General features: G+C 48.4%; 1 protein-coding gene across 1 annotated transcript in view; it reads left to right on the top strand.

The window, feature by feature from the left end:
- The window catches only part of Igsf9b (immunoglobulin superfamily, member 9B), a 115458-nt gene extending 102049 nt beyond the window's left edge, over positions 1-13409 (top strand). The window contains exon 20 of the mRNA XM_005378583.2: positions 1537-13409. Within this exon, the coding sequence (XP_005378640.1) occupies positions 1537-1745 (209 nt within the window). The 3' untranslated portion in view covers positions 1746-13409. The remainder of the gene's footprint in view (positions 1-1536) is intronic.
- Positions 13410-15340: the final 1931 nt, after the last annotated feature.

Below are 15340 nucleotides of genomic sequence, written 5' to 3'. Positions count from 1 at the left end.
AAAAATTGGAGCCCAAAGCTGAATTTTCCACTGACTTAAACACATTTCAGTGTAAGAGCTATCTATCTATCCATCTATCTATCTGTCTTACATGTATGTGTGAGTAGGTGTTTAATCATATGTCGGTTAATAAGGACATTCTGAAGAATGTGTACTTACACAAACTAGGATGGCCAGGATGTCACTGCATGGCATCATCTGAGAGTCTGCCATCAACAAATGCTACTGTTAGGTGGTGCCTGACTTTAATTTGTCATAAGTAATATGTCTTTGCTTATTGCAAAATAAGCTACAATGGAGGCTTATGTTCTCTATCGCAGTGACAGTGGTCCTGGTACCTGTTTTGTCCTGGTAGCTCTCAAATGTCTGTCCTTGCTGAAGTATTTTCTTTGAGGTCAAGTTCATATTTTCAGTTGACTGCTGAGTGTGCACTTAGTTGTTTTATCACCCTATGAAATGTCCCAAGTAGAACTGTGAATTATCTTCTTCACAAATCTGCCTCACCTGTCCTCTCCAGCTTAGGAAGTAGCACTGATTCCTACCGAGTTGCTGAGGTGTCTTCCTCTTGCATTCTTCTCTTGCCCTCTCAGTTACCCTTAATCTGCTTCGAAAGGTCTGTTGGCTCAGCCTTTATGACATGTCCAGAATCATCCACTTTTGCTGTCTACACTACAAAAGCTGCAATGTGAACTCTCGTTTCCCACCTGGGCTGCTGCAGAACTTGGTGGTGGCCCTGGCACCCTACCCTGCTCTTCCTATAGCGGGTCCATAGCCCCAGAGAATGGAACCAAGTATGTGCGGGTGTGCACACATGTACACACACACACCTCTGACCAAAATAATTTCCCCTCAGATATGTGGAAAGCTTGGAATCCCAGACATCTTCAAAGGGTGTCCCTTTGGGGGCAGGAGCAGTGCCTAGATTATCGGTTATCACTGACCCTATTTAACCTGCTTTGTTGCTTTTTTGACATCTGAAAACTTTATTTCTGTGTTTCTTACGTTTTGACAATTTGCTTCTTCCTCCTTTCTTATATACTAAAATATCACCCAGAAAGCAAAGTCTTTACTTCTGTATCCCTAGCAAGGCCACGAGGTGGAGGAATGGCCCTTGCAGGCCAGGCAGGGTCCTGCCCTGACTCTGTTGTATGTCATTAAAATCTGTTATTCCTTGGGGTAAGTGAGAAAATGTAGAGTCGCCACCCATTCTTAGAAGCCCTGATTCCTGGCACCTACAATGATGCCCAGTACCCAAGAGACACTTCAGAGGAAATATTTGTAGATTAATCGGCGAGATCTGTGAATTTACAGAAAAAAGAATTGTGTCCACCTGCCTTCCCTGACTCTAGAACAGGGCAGCAGGGCTGGCTGGCTGTCTCACAGCCATCAAAGAGGTGCATTCTCTGCAGTGGTTTGGTCTTGACTCCCACATGCGGAGATGATCTCTTGTTTCAGCACTAGAAGCTCAGAGTGTACATTACAGCCTTTTCATTCCCTTTCTCTTTTTTCTTTTGTATGTCTGTTTCCTATCTTTAGACGGTTCTGCCTCTCAGGCTCAGCAGCGTCCCAACTCTCAGGTTCTGTGGCCCGACGAAGCTGTCTGCCTCCGAAAGAAGAAGAGACACTCTCGTCCTGACCCCTTTGCCCGGCTGTCAGACTTGTGCCACCGCCAGCTTCCAGAAGACCAGACGGCGATCCTCAACAGCGTGGATCACGATGACCCAGGCCATGCCACTCTGCTATGACTCCATACCACTCTGAGTGTCCCTAGGGCAGGCTGTAGGGCTGAGGGCTGGGGAGAGACTTTGCGTGGGCCATGTCCTCTTCTGTCCACCGAGGGATGGCTCCCTCTCCTGCGTGCCTCTTCTCCCCCCAGGTCCTGGCCAGCTGGCCTTGTCCACAGGACAGAGGCCTGGGCAGACCTTCTGCCTGTGGGTGAGAGTCAGGGAGTGACTGGGTGACAGGAAGTCGTCTGGCTCTGTCCCACCTCCCCCTCGTCACTTAGATGGAATACTCTCACCTCTTCAAATGTCTTTGGAAGTGAAGAAGAGGAAAGCAATGGCTTTTACTGCTCTGCTTCTGTTTCAGTTTTTCACATCCTGGGAGAGGGCTGGACCTCTCCTTTCTTCCAGACTCCACATATATATAGATATAGGTACAATGCACATGTATGTAGTTGGTGGGTTTCTCTGTGTATATATATATATATATATATGTACATTGGAGCAAAGTGCTGTTTCTTTCTGTGGTCCATGAGAAGGAGGAGTAGTGGACAGCTGGGGTTTGTGAGTGGGGGTGGCCTCGGTTGGCCGGGTGCCCTCTTGTCTGCCTCGGGGGACTTCCTGCTGAAACAGAGTTCATGCCTCTTGGCTGAGTTCACCATCATCCTCTCGAGCTTCTCCCCTCCGGAGCAGAAATGGAGCCCTGCCACGATTATGACTAGGGGCTCAGCAGTGAGTTACCGCTGAACAAAACCAAGCCTTGATTGCTCGGTCACTGGTGGGGAAAAGGTAAGCAGGCGCAGGGCCAGACCAGTGTCTTTCTTCTTCCACAGTTGGCTCACACTTCAGAAGTGGAAGCTGCCTCATGGTGGGGCTGACAGGCGGGCTCTGGTGCATATGCCCGAGTCCACATGACCATGCCTCAGTTCCTTTCAGTCCAGGAGCCCGCGGCCAAAGGTCCTCTCATCTGGAGCCACCTGTGCGGAGCCTGGAGCTGCCACAGCTCTATTTATATCTGTCTCTGCTCAGCACTCTCTGGGGTGCTGCTCCACCACGGCTGATTGGCTCCTCCTTTCCTTTTGTGGAAGCTAATTCTCCAGATTGATTAATTGCCACTTATGCGGAGCCATCCGCGGCTTCTCTGCATCCTTGCCGTGCGCTGCCTGCTGTTCCACTTTGCCTGCGGTCCTCTCCATCCTCAGGACCTGCACTCTGGTAGCATGGGCTCCAGTAAAGTGAGGGTGTCTTCCCAGTTCACCGCAGGCGAGCTGACTGATGCTTAGGAGCAAAGGTAGAAGGGGTGGCAGGCTGGGGCCTGCCAGTCCTTCTGCCAAAATCTTGTCCTACTTCAAACCATTAGCACCTAGAAACTTCCTCAAGCAGTCTTCCTGCTCAGAACTACCCGTGTCTTCCCAGCAGGGTGCAGGGCCGAGGGTAGGGTGAAGAGTGTGGCTGTGCTTGCCATCCCCTCTTCTGTAGCTTGGTCTGGCCTAGGATGGCAGGAGCCACCAGGTTTCTGGAAGTGTTTTCTTCTTAGTGCTGCTGTCTTGTGGGGACACCACCTTTCCCCAGTGACCTGCTTGGACACTGACCATGTCAAAGCCTCAAAGGCTTCTGCTGGTCTTACTGCAGCCACCAGTGGCTTTGCCCAGTGACCGAAGTGAAGTGTGGCCTCCAAGGGCTGGGAGGCTTGTTCTTTTGCTGGAGCTTCCATCTTGGGGACAGACTTTGTCTCAGCCAGCCAGGCCTTGTGCTTCCTTCTCTGTCCTAGTGAGCTGAGGACTTGCTCTGCCATGCAAGCCACGCCACCACAGCTCATTTCTGGACATGGGTGAGAGAGGTGCAGAGGGTAGTTTCAGTCATTCTGGGACTAGCTGTGGGCCTTTGGGGTGCACTCCAGATGTTTCAGCAGATACCTTCCTTTGGGGAATGGAAATGCACTTGACCACTGGGAAGCAGCTCTGGCGAAGTTAAGAGTAGAGTTTTGCAGCTCTCTGTGTTCCTTTCAGTGGCCATGCTACCACTGCCACTGTGCCACATGGGCTGCTCCTGGGGCATCTCTCCCAGGGGCCATCAGAAGCAGGCCTGCCTGAACTGCCAACCAGTGTGAGATGTGGGGCTCACAGCAGGTCAGTCTGTGGCCTCTGTTCCCCTTTTGGAGTGTGTGATTCCTTCACCAGGGTGGCCAGCCCAGGGCCTGGGACGGAATGTGAATATGGAGTGTCAGGGCTGCTGGACATGAGGATGAATTCAGGCAGCTGTTCTGAGCAGCCTTCTGGGAATTTTAGGCCCTGAAGCTGTCTGGGCCTTTAGGTTAGGAGAGGAAAGAAGGGAAGTTGAGGTGGAACGCTTTGCTTCCTTGGAATGTTGTACCAGGCCAGGAAGCATAGCTTGAGGCTGAGGTGCTGTAGCCGTGTCTGGGCTTTCCTGGGCCCAGGGCTAACAAAGGTGCTGACTCCTGCCTCCTTTCCTTGCCTCTAGCAGCGCCCCTTACCTCAGTACATAAGACCAAATGGCAGAAGCTGTGCTTTTGCTGGCCACTGGGTGGCAGCTCTGCTGTGAGTCTCCAGAGCTGGGAAGGGACACAAGGTCTACCCATTCCTTGGTGGCCTTGGACTTATTCACCTCCCAACATGTCTTTCTTCTTGTGACTGTGTCCTTGGAGGCCAGCCTCCTTTCTGTACCTCTGGAAGCGATTTCAGTCCTTCAATTAAGGACTGCAGAGGAAGTTCACAGAATCCAATTTTGTTTGCCCATGGGACAGAGGATGAAGGTGTCGCAGGTACACTGTTAAGTGCTGTGTGTGGACATGTGAATGCGAGTCTGTATGGTGAGTGTATCCATTTCTAGGGGCCAGTGTCCTTTGTGCTCTGCCTTGGAACATGGCAATGACTACTATGAAGCCTCTTAGAACTTTCACCCTCTCCTCTGTGGGAGATCAGTCTTCCAGACTTCCCTTTTTAGGATCTGGTAGCTTTGTAGTAGATGTAGTTCAAAAAAAAAACAAAAAAAAAAAACAAGAAACAAACCTGTCTTGTATCTTGGATTTCTTTGCCTGCAGCTTTCTTCTGCATCTTGGCTGGCAACAGTGGCTGTTGGGGCAACAGTTGGTCCACAGACCAGGAAGACAGTAAGATGGTCTCTAAGAGGCTTGAAAGTGCTTAGGGAAGTAGTGAGCAATAAGGAAGTGAACTCGGTTTCTTGATGTGCTGGCTGACCACCAGCAGGCTTCATGGCTGGGAGCAGAAGCCATGTGTAGATGGTCTTTGGTGGTTATGGTGCAGCATCTGCCAGGGACTGTGCCTAACGACCCGCCTTTCTTCCCAGTATTCTTGGAGAGACCAGGGTGAGAGAGGCCATCTAGATGCCTCCTTTCTCAACAAGAGGAGTGCCTCTGCCTCAAGGGCCATGCGAGGCCAGAGCCTTTCTTAAGGGTCTGGTCATAGTTGTGCCACTGGGGGATGGCTCCAGCAGCAGTGGACAAGGAGGGTGCTTGCTGGTATTTTTCCATGCTCTCCATCTTGATTTCTGATCTAAAATATCTGGGGTTAAATGGATTTCAGCTGTTTATTCCTCTGTGCTTTTCCTGCACAGGAAACTGGATAAGGTTCACGGGTAGAATTCCTTTTTCTTTTTCTGGCAAGGCCGACAAACAGCTTCAGGAGAGAAACTGAGGCCACAGAACATCAGGCATCTTTGCCACCACTCAGGATTTGAGTCAGACCTGACGTGTGCGTGGCTGGAACAGTTTTCTTCCAATGTTAGCAAATGTCTTTTGGGGTTTTGGTGTGGGTTGGGGAAGAATTGTAGATAAAATAAATTTTATCAATATGTAGAGAACCCTAGGAAAAAACCCTAATGGCTAATCTTGGACTGCTTTGTTTGCATGTAAAGGAGCTTTAGGGGGCATTATAGAGATTTGGGGGGCAGCAGGAAAAAATTTAAGGGCAGAGATGGGCAGGAATGAGGGGAGGCTCCCTGCCACTGTTTGGGAGCTATGAGCATTACTGCTGGTTGGCCCTTTTGTCTCTTCCCCAGAACAGAGGCAATGCAGGCTCCAGGCAGATGGAGGCTTGGAGTCCTGCTCTGGTACTGCTGGGGAGAGGGCTCAGGAGGGGTCTCAGTGGCTATCTCTCTGTTAAACAAAATCACTGACCAGCAGTCCTTGACCATGTTTTAGGAGGAGGTGTTAGAGAGCTGAAACATGAAGAAGAGGCCTGATCCTTTGCCAGGGTGGGAGGTTGAAGGGCGTAGAGCATTGGTGCTGTCATGGGGGAGGAGCAGGGCCTTGGGGCAGCATGCCTTGCCACTCTCCTTGAGACACAATGACAGGGTAGTGTGCACACTGGGGCATTATCCCAAGGAGGAAAAGTGACCGCTCGCAGAGGGGCAGGTAGAGGAGAGATGACAGTAGAGAGCCTGGGGACGGAAATAGGAGGGGATTCAGCCACTGAGAACAGGTTGAGGCTGGGCTGGCATCCATGCTTGGACTGTCTCAAAAGAGGTCCCGCTTCTTAGCCAGACTTTTTGCTTCTTCTAGAATTAGTTTCTGACACTAAGTGCCCAGACATGCTTATCTCTGGCACGTGCTTCAACTTTGTGTATCTCTTTTTTGAGTACCCTCAGGTCCAGAGCTGGGAGACTCATCTTGAAATGGCCAGTCTGTCATTAGCTCAAGGTCAGTGGCAAAGGAAGGATTGTTCTAAGGGGCTTCTTGTGCTTGTTCTGGTAAGCAGAAGTGGCAGGTGGCCTTTCTCTTTGTCCATCATCTGAAGGTGTTCACAGGTCCTTGGTGACAGTGGTGGGCTGGGCTTCTGCATTTGCCATCCTTCTTGGGTTACAGAGGATCCCTTCAGGCCATGGAGCAGTGGTTAGGCCTTGACGTTTTATCTCTACTTTCTCTTCTTTTGAAAGTTAGTCACCGGTCTACAGCTGAGGTAGGAATGCATTCCACCCTGAAATCAGACACCAGCCTTTCTTCCTTTCTTAATGTCTCCAGCTCTGCTTCCCTTTGGATCAAGAGGCAGAATTAAAAATCTCCTTTTTAGAAGAAGTCAGTAAACCAAGGATCAAAGCCAAGACTGGACTTCAGCACTCTTACCAACTTGATGTTTGGTTAGGGGTGTCTCTTCTGACAGTGCATCTGCATAGGGCCAGACCCTTATTTCTGGGCCCCTATCTATACTTTTAGGTAAGTCTTTCAGGAACAAATATACTTCCCCCTCCAGATGTTTTGTGTGTTGTTTTGCCAAGAGGGTAGAGGTTTTTTTCAGGCCTTCATTTTGAGCTGATACAAAAATTCCCAATCTATTGACTTCTGGTCCAAAGACACCTGTAGACCCTCACGTTTTCTGTGTCAAGAAAAAATTAAGCGCTACTGCAAATACTATTAATGGCTGGCCATGCCTTAGAGGAGGAAAAGTTGGAGTGTCTTGACTGATAAACACTTTGATAGAACAGCAGCCAGTCTTTGATATTACTTGGGAATTCTCTTCTGCAGAGGTTAGTATTAGTGCTTAGGGATTCTGAAGACAGCTGATGACACCACAGCTTTGGATGCTGCCAGGGAAAGCTAGAGAGTTAACTAAAGTGGCACAAAGCCTCTTCCCATCCCTGGTCCTTTGTTGTCTACTTTTCCCATCCCTCTACATGGTGACAGGAATATCTCTCTGAGCCTGTTTTTCTTCTGAGTCTTGAAGAAATCTGTCTCACCAATGCTGTATCCCTGCCGCCAGCACTGGATTTCCTGGATTTATTTTAGGATGAGAGCTAGCTCTCCCCCTGTACCCTGTACACTCAAGAGTTAGGCTCCCTTTCCTTCCCTCCCTCACTTCTGTATGGCTCCAGAGATCTTGAACTTGTGCACGGACAGGGAAGTGGTTGGGTGGGGAAGGGAATTTGGGAGGGTATTGGGGTTGTCTGGGGAGGGATATTTGCATTTTTCAGCCTTAGGAATACTGCAAGCATGCTTTAGCTATGTTTGGGGTTTCACCTAAGTAGATGGAAGGGGCCAATGCCCAGTGCCTCCTCATGTCAATGAAGATGGCCTGGTGGTATTTTGCTTCTTTTTGGCTTAGGGAATCTATGACACCTTCTATCTGGTGAAAGAACTAAACCTCCTGATCATCTTGCAATCCTTGAAAGGGAAACTCAATCACCGTATCAATGAGTATTTCCAATGGCTACTGTGGACAGTGAGCAGTCCGTCCTGAGTTAACATTGTCTTTGGCTGGGTCAGAGGAATTGGATTCCCTTACCTGTCCTTCTGCAGGTGCGAGGCATCTCCCTGCTCTCTAACCCTCGCCAGCTGACTATTCTAGTGTTCCTTTCCTGGGTTCAGGAAATGTGTGTGGTGGGTGTGTGCAAGAGTGTGTGCGTGGAATCTGTGTGTGGAGGTGTGTGTGGTGCATCTGTTGTGTGTGTGTAAGAGATGTGTAGGGACACACTGCTTTGCCTGAACAGTATCAGGCCTAGGAGACCCTCCTTTTTGTTGGCTCTTTCTTGGGTAGCGGGGTCACATTAGTAATACACCATGTTGGGTGTATTTTTTATGGAGATTGTATATAAAATTATATAAATATAGATAACTTGTTCTATTTTAAGGAGTTAGGGAACTTACAGGGGGGTGAGGATCAGATGCAACAGTAGTGACTTACAGTAGGAGTCTCAGGCAAGTGGTCCTCATGGAGTGGAGACTAGATGAGCAAGAGATGCAAGCTGGGCAGAATGTGCAGGGCACGTGCCCCTCATACATATACAAATATAAAGAAAACCTATATAAAATCTATCTAGTTAGCTTATCTATATATCTGTATGAAGTCATAGTTTGCTTTATTTTTGTACCTGTGTTTAGAGATGCTTTGAGCAGTGTCACCGTTCCCACATGGGGAACTGTCTCACGCTTTGATGCCACCTCCTTCTCCGTCCTTCCCGGGATGCACTCTCTGTTCAGAGATGCTTGGGTCTTTCTACTTGAAGTGTGTGTATATGAAAAAACTTTAAAATGAAACAAATAACTTACTTGTAGATGCACAAGTGAAGTGCAAGCTGTGGAGAGTTGTAGGATCCAATGACCCCAGAGAACTTGGGTCCCAGTATCTCTTGGCATTGAGAGGGGACACTGTGGTAAGGTGCTTGATCCAGGAGGGCTGCTTGCGAACTGGAAATGCTATGGATCCATCCCTGTGTGGCTGCGTGCTGGTATCTAGCTCCTTGGAAGGAATATAGCTCAGTAGCTGGTAAAGGGGGGTAGTCAAGATTACTTAGGGACTGTCCTGATTTGTAGCACCTGGGCTCAAAGCAGCTCTTGGAAGTATGGTGGTGAGAGTTTGTGAGGTGGACTGCGTGGGCCCAGTCTTGGAAAAGAGATATACTGAGGATTATCACTGCAGATTTTTGGAACCAGTGTGAATGTGATATCTAGTATAAATGTATCATTGATGCTATTTTCATTTATTTTAAATAGAAAACAAAGTGCTGTTGGAATGGATGGTCCAATCTTGGGATGATGAGTGGACAGTCAGGAGTGAGAGATTAACTTTGGACAGATCTGAGAGGTTGAATCTTACTGCGACCTTCCTTCTGGTACCCAGTTAAGGACTTACATAGCTGAACAATGTATTGGAAGAATGTGACCAAGAACAGGAGATTCTGGGGGGGCAGGGTCCACTTGAGTTTGAGCAAGTAAGTGTGTGTGGGCTGAAGAATACCTCTCTGAGAATACAAGACCTCATATATGCTGCGAAGGCAACACGCCTTGGAGCCTCAGCAGCCAGCTCCGGTGCTAGCTCTTCCTCTGACTTGCCAAGTACTCAGAAAATTGTGTTTGAAGCTGGTGCAGGGAGCCTGGGGAGACTTGGTCACTACACTCTCTCATCTCTTATTTCTGCTTGCAACTCAAAAAATGGCAACACTAGCTCCTCTTCCTCAACCAAAATGTGATACTCTTTAAGAGCTCTTGACTGTGGATTGTGACCATTTGAGGAACTCAGGTGCCTCAATCATGAGAAGGACTCTTTTTGCATTTTGGGAGTGTTATGAGAAGAGTAGGTTGGGGTGGAGCTTGAGTCTAACTTCTGATTCTTATTGGACCTCATATGTCCCTGCCATTCATTAGGACATTGCTACTGGGGCTCCAGATTGTTCAAAACATTAACTATTGTCTAAGGACATAGCAGGAGAACAGGTCTGTCTGTGTGTACTGGGAGGGCTGCAACTCTGGTTGCAATTGGTGCATGACTGGTCTTTCCCATATACTCCCGAGGAGGCCAGGAGAAGTTGCAGCCAGGTGATTCTTACAAGGTTTTTCTGGGAGGTTGAGCAAGAGAAAGACCAGCAAATTCTATGTCCCTTCCCAGCTTGGACCCCCTCCCCAGCTACCAAAGAGGGGTTTCTGTGACTGCTTTTGACTCTTAAAGCCAACCTTTTCTTTCTCTGTAGACTCTGTCCCACACCTGGTCAGCTGCAACCTGCAGAGTTAGTTCAGCACACAGGCACCTCAAAGGGCTCGTATTCCACGAGGCCCACAGTTCCGCCAACATTCCATCTCTTTCTACAGTGAGCCAAAGCCTTGATCCATAGAAACTTCAGCAGCACAAGATGTGTGAGGTTGGGAGAGCCTGCACATTGCCATCCCACTTCTCAGTGTCAAGTGGGTGCTTCATTTGGGAGAAAGCAGGGAAGACAAGGACCTTGAAACCTTGGAGTCTAGAGAGATACGTTACTTTCCCATGCCCTTTCCTTGACGCAGCTCTCAGAGGATGCAGGGCTGGGCACTGGAGGGGCAGGGACAGATAGCCCAGCATCAATCTCCCATTTCTCAGAAGAACCAGCCTTTCACAAAGGAACAGAGGGGCTTGGCATCTGACTGTGGGAAGATGTCCTGTTTTTGAACCTCTCAGTTAATGGGACAGGTGGGTGGGAGGGGTCCTCTGATGAAGCCTTTGAGGCCCACAGCCACTACCAGGAGTCTGAGCTGCCCCCTATGCTTGTGAATTATTTCTTAGTCCCCAGACAGTGGAAGGGTTATTGAATTTTGGTGCTGTTATCTTTTGGTAGGAAGTTGATGGGGGGAATATGTAGAATTCTTGTTTCGCTACCTCTATCTGACACATGAAACAAGAGTGTGGAGTAGATAGATCTGCTGGGAATTGCTCTCCCAAGGGTCAGTGTGGGCTCTGTTGTTTCCACATCATTATCAACAGGGTGCCTCGGGCGAGTGAGGGGCTTGCCCATTGCCCTTGGCTGTGGCAGGGTCATCTCTGTCCTCTGCTGTGGATGTCACATGGATCCACCTTGGAAGTCATGGAAGTGTGCAGTAAGGACACAGTCAGGACTGCACAGCACTTCTGTCAAGGGGGATGTGGCCAGGCTGTTGGGCAGGGCCTCTGCTGGTGTTTAGTGTGGAGTCTGAACTGGGAGGTTGCACTGTGGAATGAGCTGGATGCTGGGGCCTTAGATGAGTTGTGGGAGGGGAAGGGTAGATCTGATGCTCCAATTACTAAGTTGAATGCATGAGTCTGAGAAAGTCTTCAAGTACCATTCAGGTTTAATTTCTGAACTGCTTTTCATGGGCCAGAGATGGAGGCCATGGATGGGGTGTGTGTCACCAGTTGCCTGTTCATGTCCACAGCCTGGGGAGGAGAGACAACCTCCTGCTTATGTGAGCAGCTCTCGGCCCTGTATCCACTCACACTCTCCCACCTGGAGGGACCGTGCCATCCTGGACATGGTTCTTCCATCACACATGGAGGCAGTTCTTGTGGCTCCCCTCTTGTCACCCCAAGGTCTGTGGATGTGCAGAGGGTAGGGGCAAAGAGGGGTGTGGTGGGGAGATCTCAGCGCTCTCCCTGGGGCCCCCAGCAGACTTTTGACCTCCAGATGCCTAATGGCTTCCTGCTTTCGGTTCTTCTTTTCTTAGGAGTCTGGATTGACTCTTGGTTTCGTCATGAGATTTCTTGCTCTCATTTCGAAGTCTCTTTTCTTCCTTCAACTTTCTTTGGGGCTTCCCCCATTCATGCCAGGTTTTCTTGTGAAGATTCTTCAAACCTTGTTTCCATTTCTTGAATGTTGAATATTGCATCACCGTGCTAGGGTGCTTTATGGTGCTGTCTGAGAGGCCAGCTGGGTAGAACTGGCTCCTCCTGCTGTTCTTTAGATCTTGCTATATTTCATCTTTGATTTTTTTTTCCCCATAGGGGTTTGGGGTGGGTGACTTGGGAGTAGATTTGTGTTCTCTCTCTCTTTTCTGTATGAATGAACTGGTTACAGTCAGTTAGCATGAGCTGCTGACTTCATGGTATTGACTGGTTGGCTGACTTTGGTTCCAAATTAAAGACAAACCAATATGTTGTACAGCTGTGTACAGAACACCTTTGAGTGTGAATTTGGATGGCGACTAGAGGCTTACTTTTTGAACTTCAGGTATGTAACTCAAAAGTAAATAAAAACACTATTTTTTCAGTAAGCTTTTTTTTTTTCTTCTAAAAGATAACTTAGAAAGCAAACTACAAAAACATTAAATCGGTGCTGTACCTAAGCCTTATACAAACATTCTACACTCTGTATAACCTGTCTCTGGGGCGCTCTCTGCTCCATCACCCTCTTCTCAAAGCCTGGGAATGCCAGCATGTGCCAAGCCTGGGGCTAGGTATTGGGGACTAGCAGGCCAAGGGGACCCTGGGAGCAGAGGATGATGGTAAAGATAGGCATGGTCCTGCTACCTGAGCAGATATGGAAAGGAAACCAGGCATTTAGGTGTGTGTGGCATGTGTGTGCATGTGTGTGTGTGTGTGTGTGTGTGTATGAGCTTATAGGTGCACAATGCCAAAGTGAATGCACCAACTGGGGCTTGAAAGAGAGACCCAGGTGGGCCCCAGGAGTGGGGCGAAGGGGCATGCTCCCTCCCATTTCCTGTCTCCTGTTTCTCCTCTGTCAGGGAGTGGAGGTATACAGGAAATAGCTACACTCTCAACCAGGTGCTTCTTCCTCAAAATCTCCAAACTTTAAGTACTTCTAAAAGGCCCATCCAAGGGGCAGGCATCTCTGGCCACCAAATCATAGACTGCCAGGACTGGGAGGAGCCTTTCCTCTCCCCAGCCCTTGCTTGGGTTTTGGGGAAGAGAGTTGCTCCTGCAGGGTCCCTGCACCTTCTTGCTGTCGCTGCCACTCTCCAGTTGGGCTCCCATTGGCTATCTTGCTCCATCCCAACGCACAGAAAAGAGCCCCCTGGAGATGATTCCTCAGTCACACTACTCTGTGGCCCTGAGCAATAATGCCTGCCCTGGCTACCAGTGACAGTGATTCCTTTGGCCTTGGCCTTGCCAGTTAAAAACAGTGACACCCCAAACTTAGTTAGGGAGAGAATCTGCCGTCTCCTTGGGTCAGGCTGCTGTGCCAGGCTTCACTCGCTGGTATTTTCAGGCTTGCTAAATACTAACCAACTCATTGCCAGTAACACTGCATGTTCATATCCTGAATTAAAAATCAAAATGAGCGAACAAGTACATAAGTGAACCAAGAGAGAAAAAAAAAATAAACGGCGCATCAAATGACAAGATGTGTAGCCAGTGAAGGTACCCTTGGGAGTGTTGCGAATTAAACTGAGTAAAAAGTTTAGTATTTAAATTACTCCTCATGTAACATTACTCTGCTTCAAAAATGTTTTGTATTTTGATATAAATAAACATTTGCTAAAAAAGTTCACTTTCTAATTCTTGTTTGTACCTAGGGTTATTTTCTGACGTTATCTAATTTTGCCTTTGGATGCTAAGTCTCCCTAAATCAACCCAGTTTAACTCATGGCCCAACATGACTCTGAGGAATTGAGGCCTGAATGTGAAGGGCTGCTGTTTGCTCCTTGAACAGCTGTATGCTGAGGGTATATTGTGTGTAAGTTGCTGATCTGGATGCTGGGATCCTCCAGGGGACAACAAAGATGAGGCCTCTGCTCTTAGAAGGCCTGTAGTATAGGCCGGCGGGCAATACGTGAGCACTGCAATAAGAAAACTACACAAAATATAGTCAGGTGGCCCGTACACGGGTGGGGGTGAGAGACAGGGAGAAGACAGAGCTTGCCTGGAGGCCAGGGGTGCTGGGGCAGCTTATCTCAGTGTCAGAGGCACATGAACTTTTTCCTTTTAGGCTCTTCACACTCCCCAAAATCTTTGCTGACTCTGCAGTGCTGTGAGAAAGGTCACTTTCGGGTTCAAATCCATCCTCATCTAAATGGGTCCCCAACCCTCACAGGCCGGCCCTTTACTTCCCAGAATCAAGGGTGCTGCCGCACCACTGACATGGAACTGTGTCTTTCTTTCCACTTGAAGGGATTAGCAGGCATCTGCCTCAGTCCCATCTCCATGTTTGATTTGGTGGATTTTCCTTCCTACTTTGGCATATTTTCCTTCCCTGACCGCATCATCTTTCTCATTTCTGGACATCTTTTCTTCCTTCTATCAGTCTAGGCTGTGCTTCCTAGTTAAACTATGCTTATTTTTAACTTTATTTGGGATTTATACCAAAATATATTCCTCTTTAAAAGCAATTATGAAACACCTGCAAGTTTAAAATTATCTGTCGTAAATAATTTTGGCCAGAAGGACCTCTACTATGTCAAATAATGTTAGTTAGGGGACTTTAGTCTGTATTTTGATATTCCTTTCACATTTGTTTTGTTTGGTGCTTGTACAATGTGTCTTAAACCTTACGTACTTAAACCTTATGTATGAAGTACAATATGTCTTAAATTATCTTTCTCGGTCAGAACCAATGAATGAGCCAATCAGTGGTCCTCATTCCCACCTTCCACTCCCTTTCTTGTTCTACAAAGGCTTTCAGGCAGGAAGTTGTCTAGGAAAGAGAAATGAGGCTATAACACCTTACCCGATCCTCTGGTGTGGACAGGACACAGCCCCAGAACGCCTGCCTGCAGTCCAGGCTGGAACCCACTGAGCCTGCAGCCCTTCCTCAGTAGAGACTCATGTCGCTGACTGCGAAAGAAAGACTGAGGAGAGGACCACGTGACAGCAGAGCTCAGGCTTTATCCACCTCAGGACAATAGCTGTGTGGGGGGCTGGAGCCTTGGCTTTTAGGTTTGGGGGACAGACCTGGCTGTCCTGGGACTCCTCATCATTGTGCAGATGATGTAGGACAGAGTGAGCCCAAGGTGAACCTGCAAACCACGCAAAGTCAGTTTTGTGTCCCCAGCCTCCCCATATAGGTCCTTCACCCTTTCCTTCATAACAGGGCCCTAGCAGGCTGGGGATATAGCTCAGTGGCATAAGTGCCTGCCTGGCAAGCTCAAGGTCCTGAGTTTGATTCCTGGTACCAAAAAAAAAAAAGATTAATTTAGAACTCACTGGCTTAGTCCATGTCTGCTGCCACAACAATAACAGGGCCCTAGGACCCTCTGTCCACATACAAATATGTGAGAAGAATTTCAAGATGCCCTGGTTGTTTCCTCAGTGGGGAGACAGGTAGGATCCTGAAATCCCAGGTGCTAGCTTCATGGTCTGCTGTTCAGAAGCTCTCCTTCCCCTTTCTTCTCAGTCCTGGTCCATAAAGGGCCTGCATTTATGACACCATGCTCCCCACCCCAGGAGAAAACCCTGGGTGTGCTGTTT

The sequence above is a fragment of the Chinchilla lanigera genome, unplaced genomic scaffold, assembly GCF_000276665.1.
Source record: "Chinchilla lanigera isolate Chin_1 unplaced genomic scaffold, ChiLan1.0 scaffold00011, whole genome shotgun sequence".
In the NCBI taxonomy this organism is placed as follows: Eukaryota; Metazoa; Chordata; class Mammalia; order Rodentia; family Chinchillidae; genus Chinchilla; species Chinchilla lanigera.
Note: the sequence above shows the minus strand (reverse complement) of the source record. Positions and strands in the feature narration are given on the sequence as shown.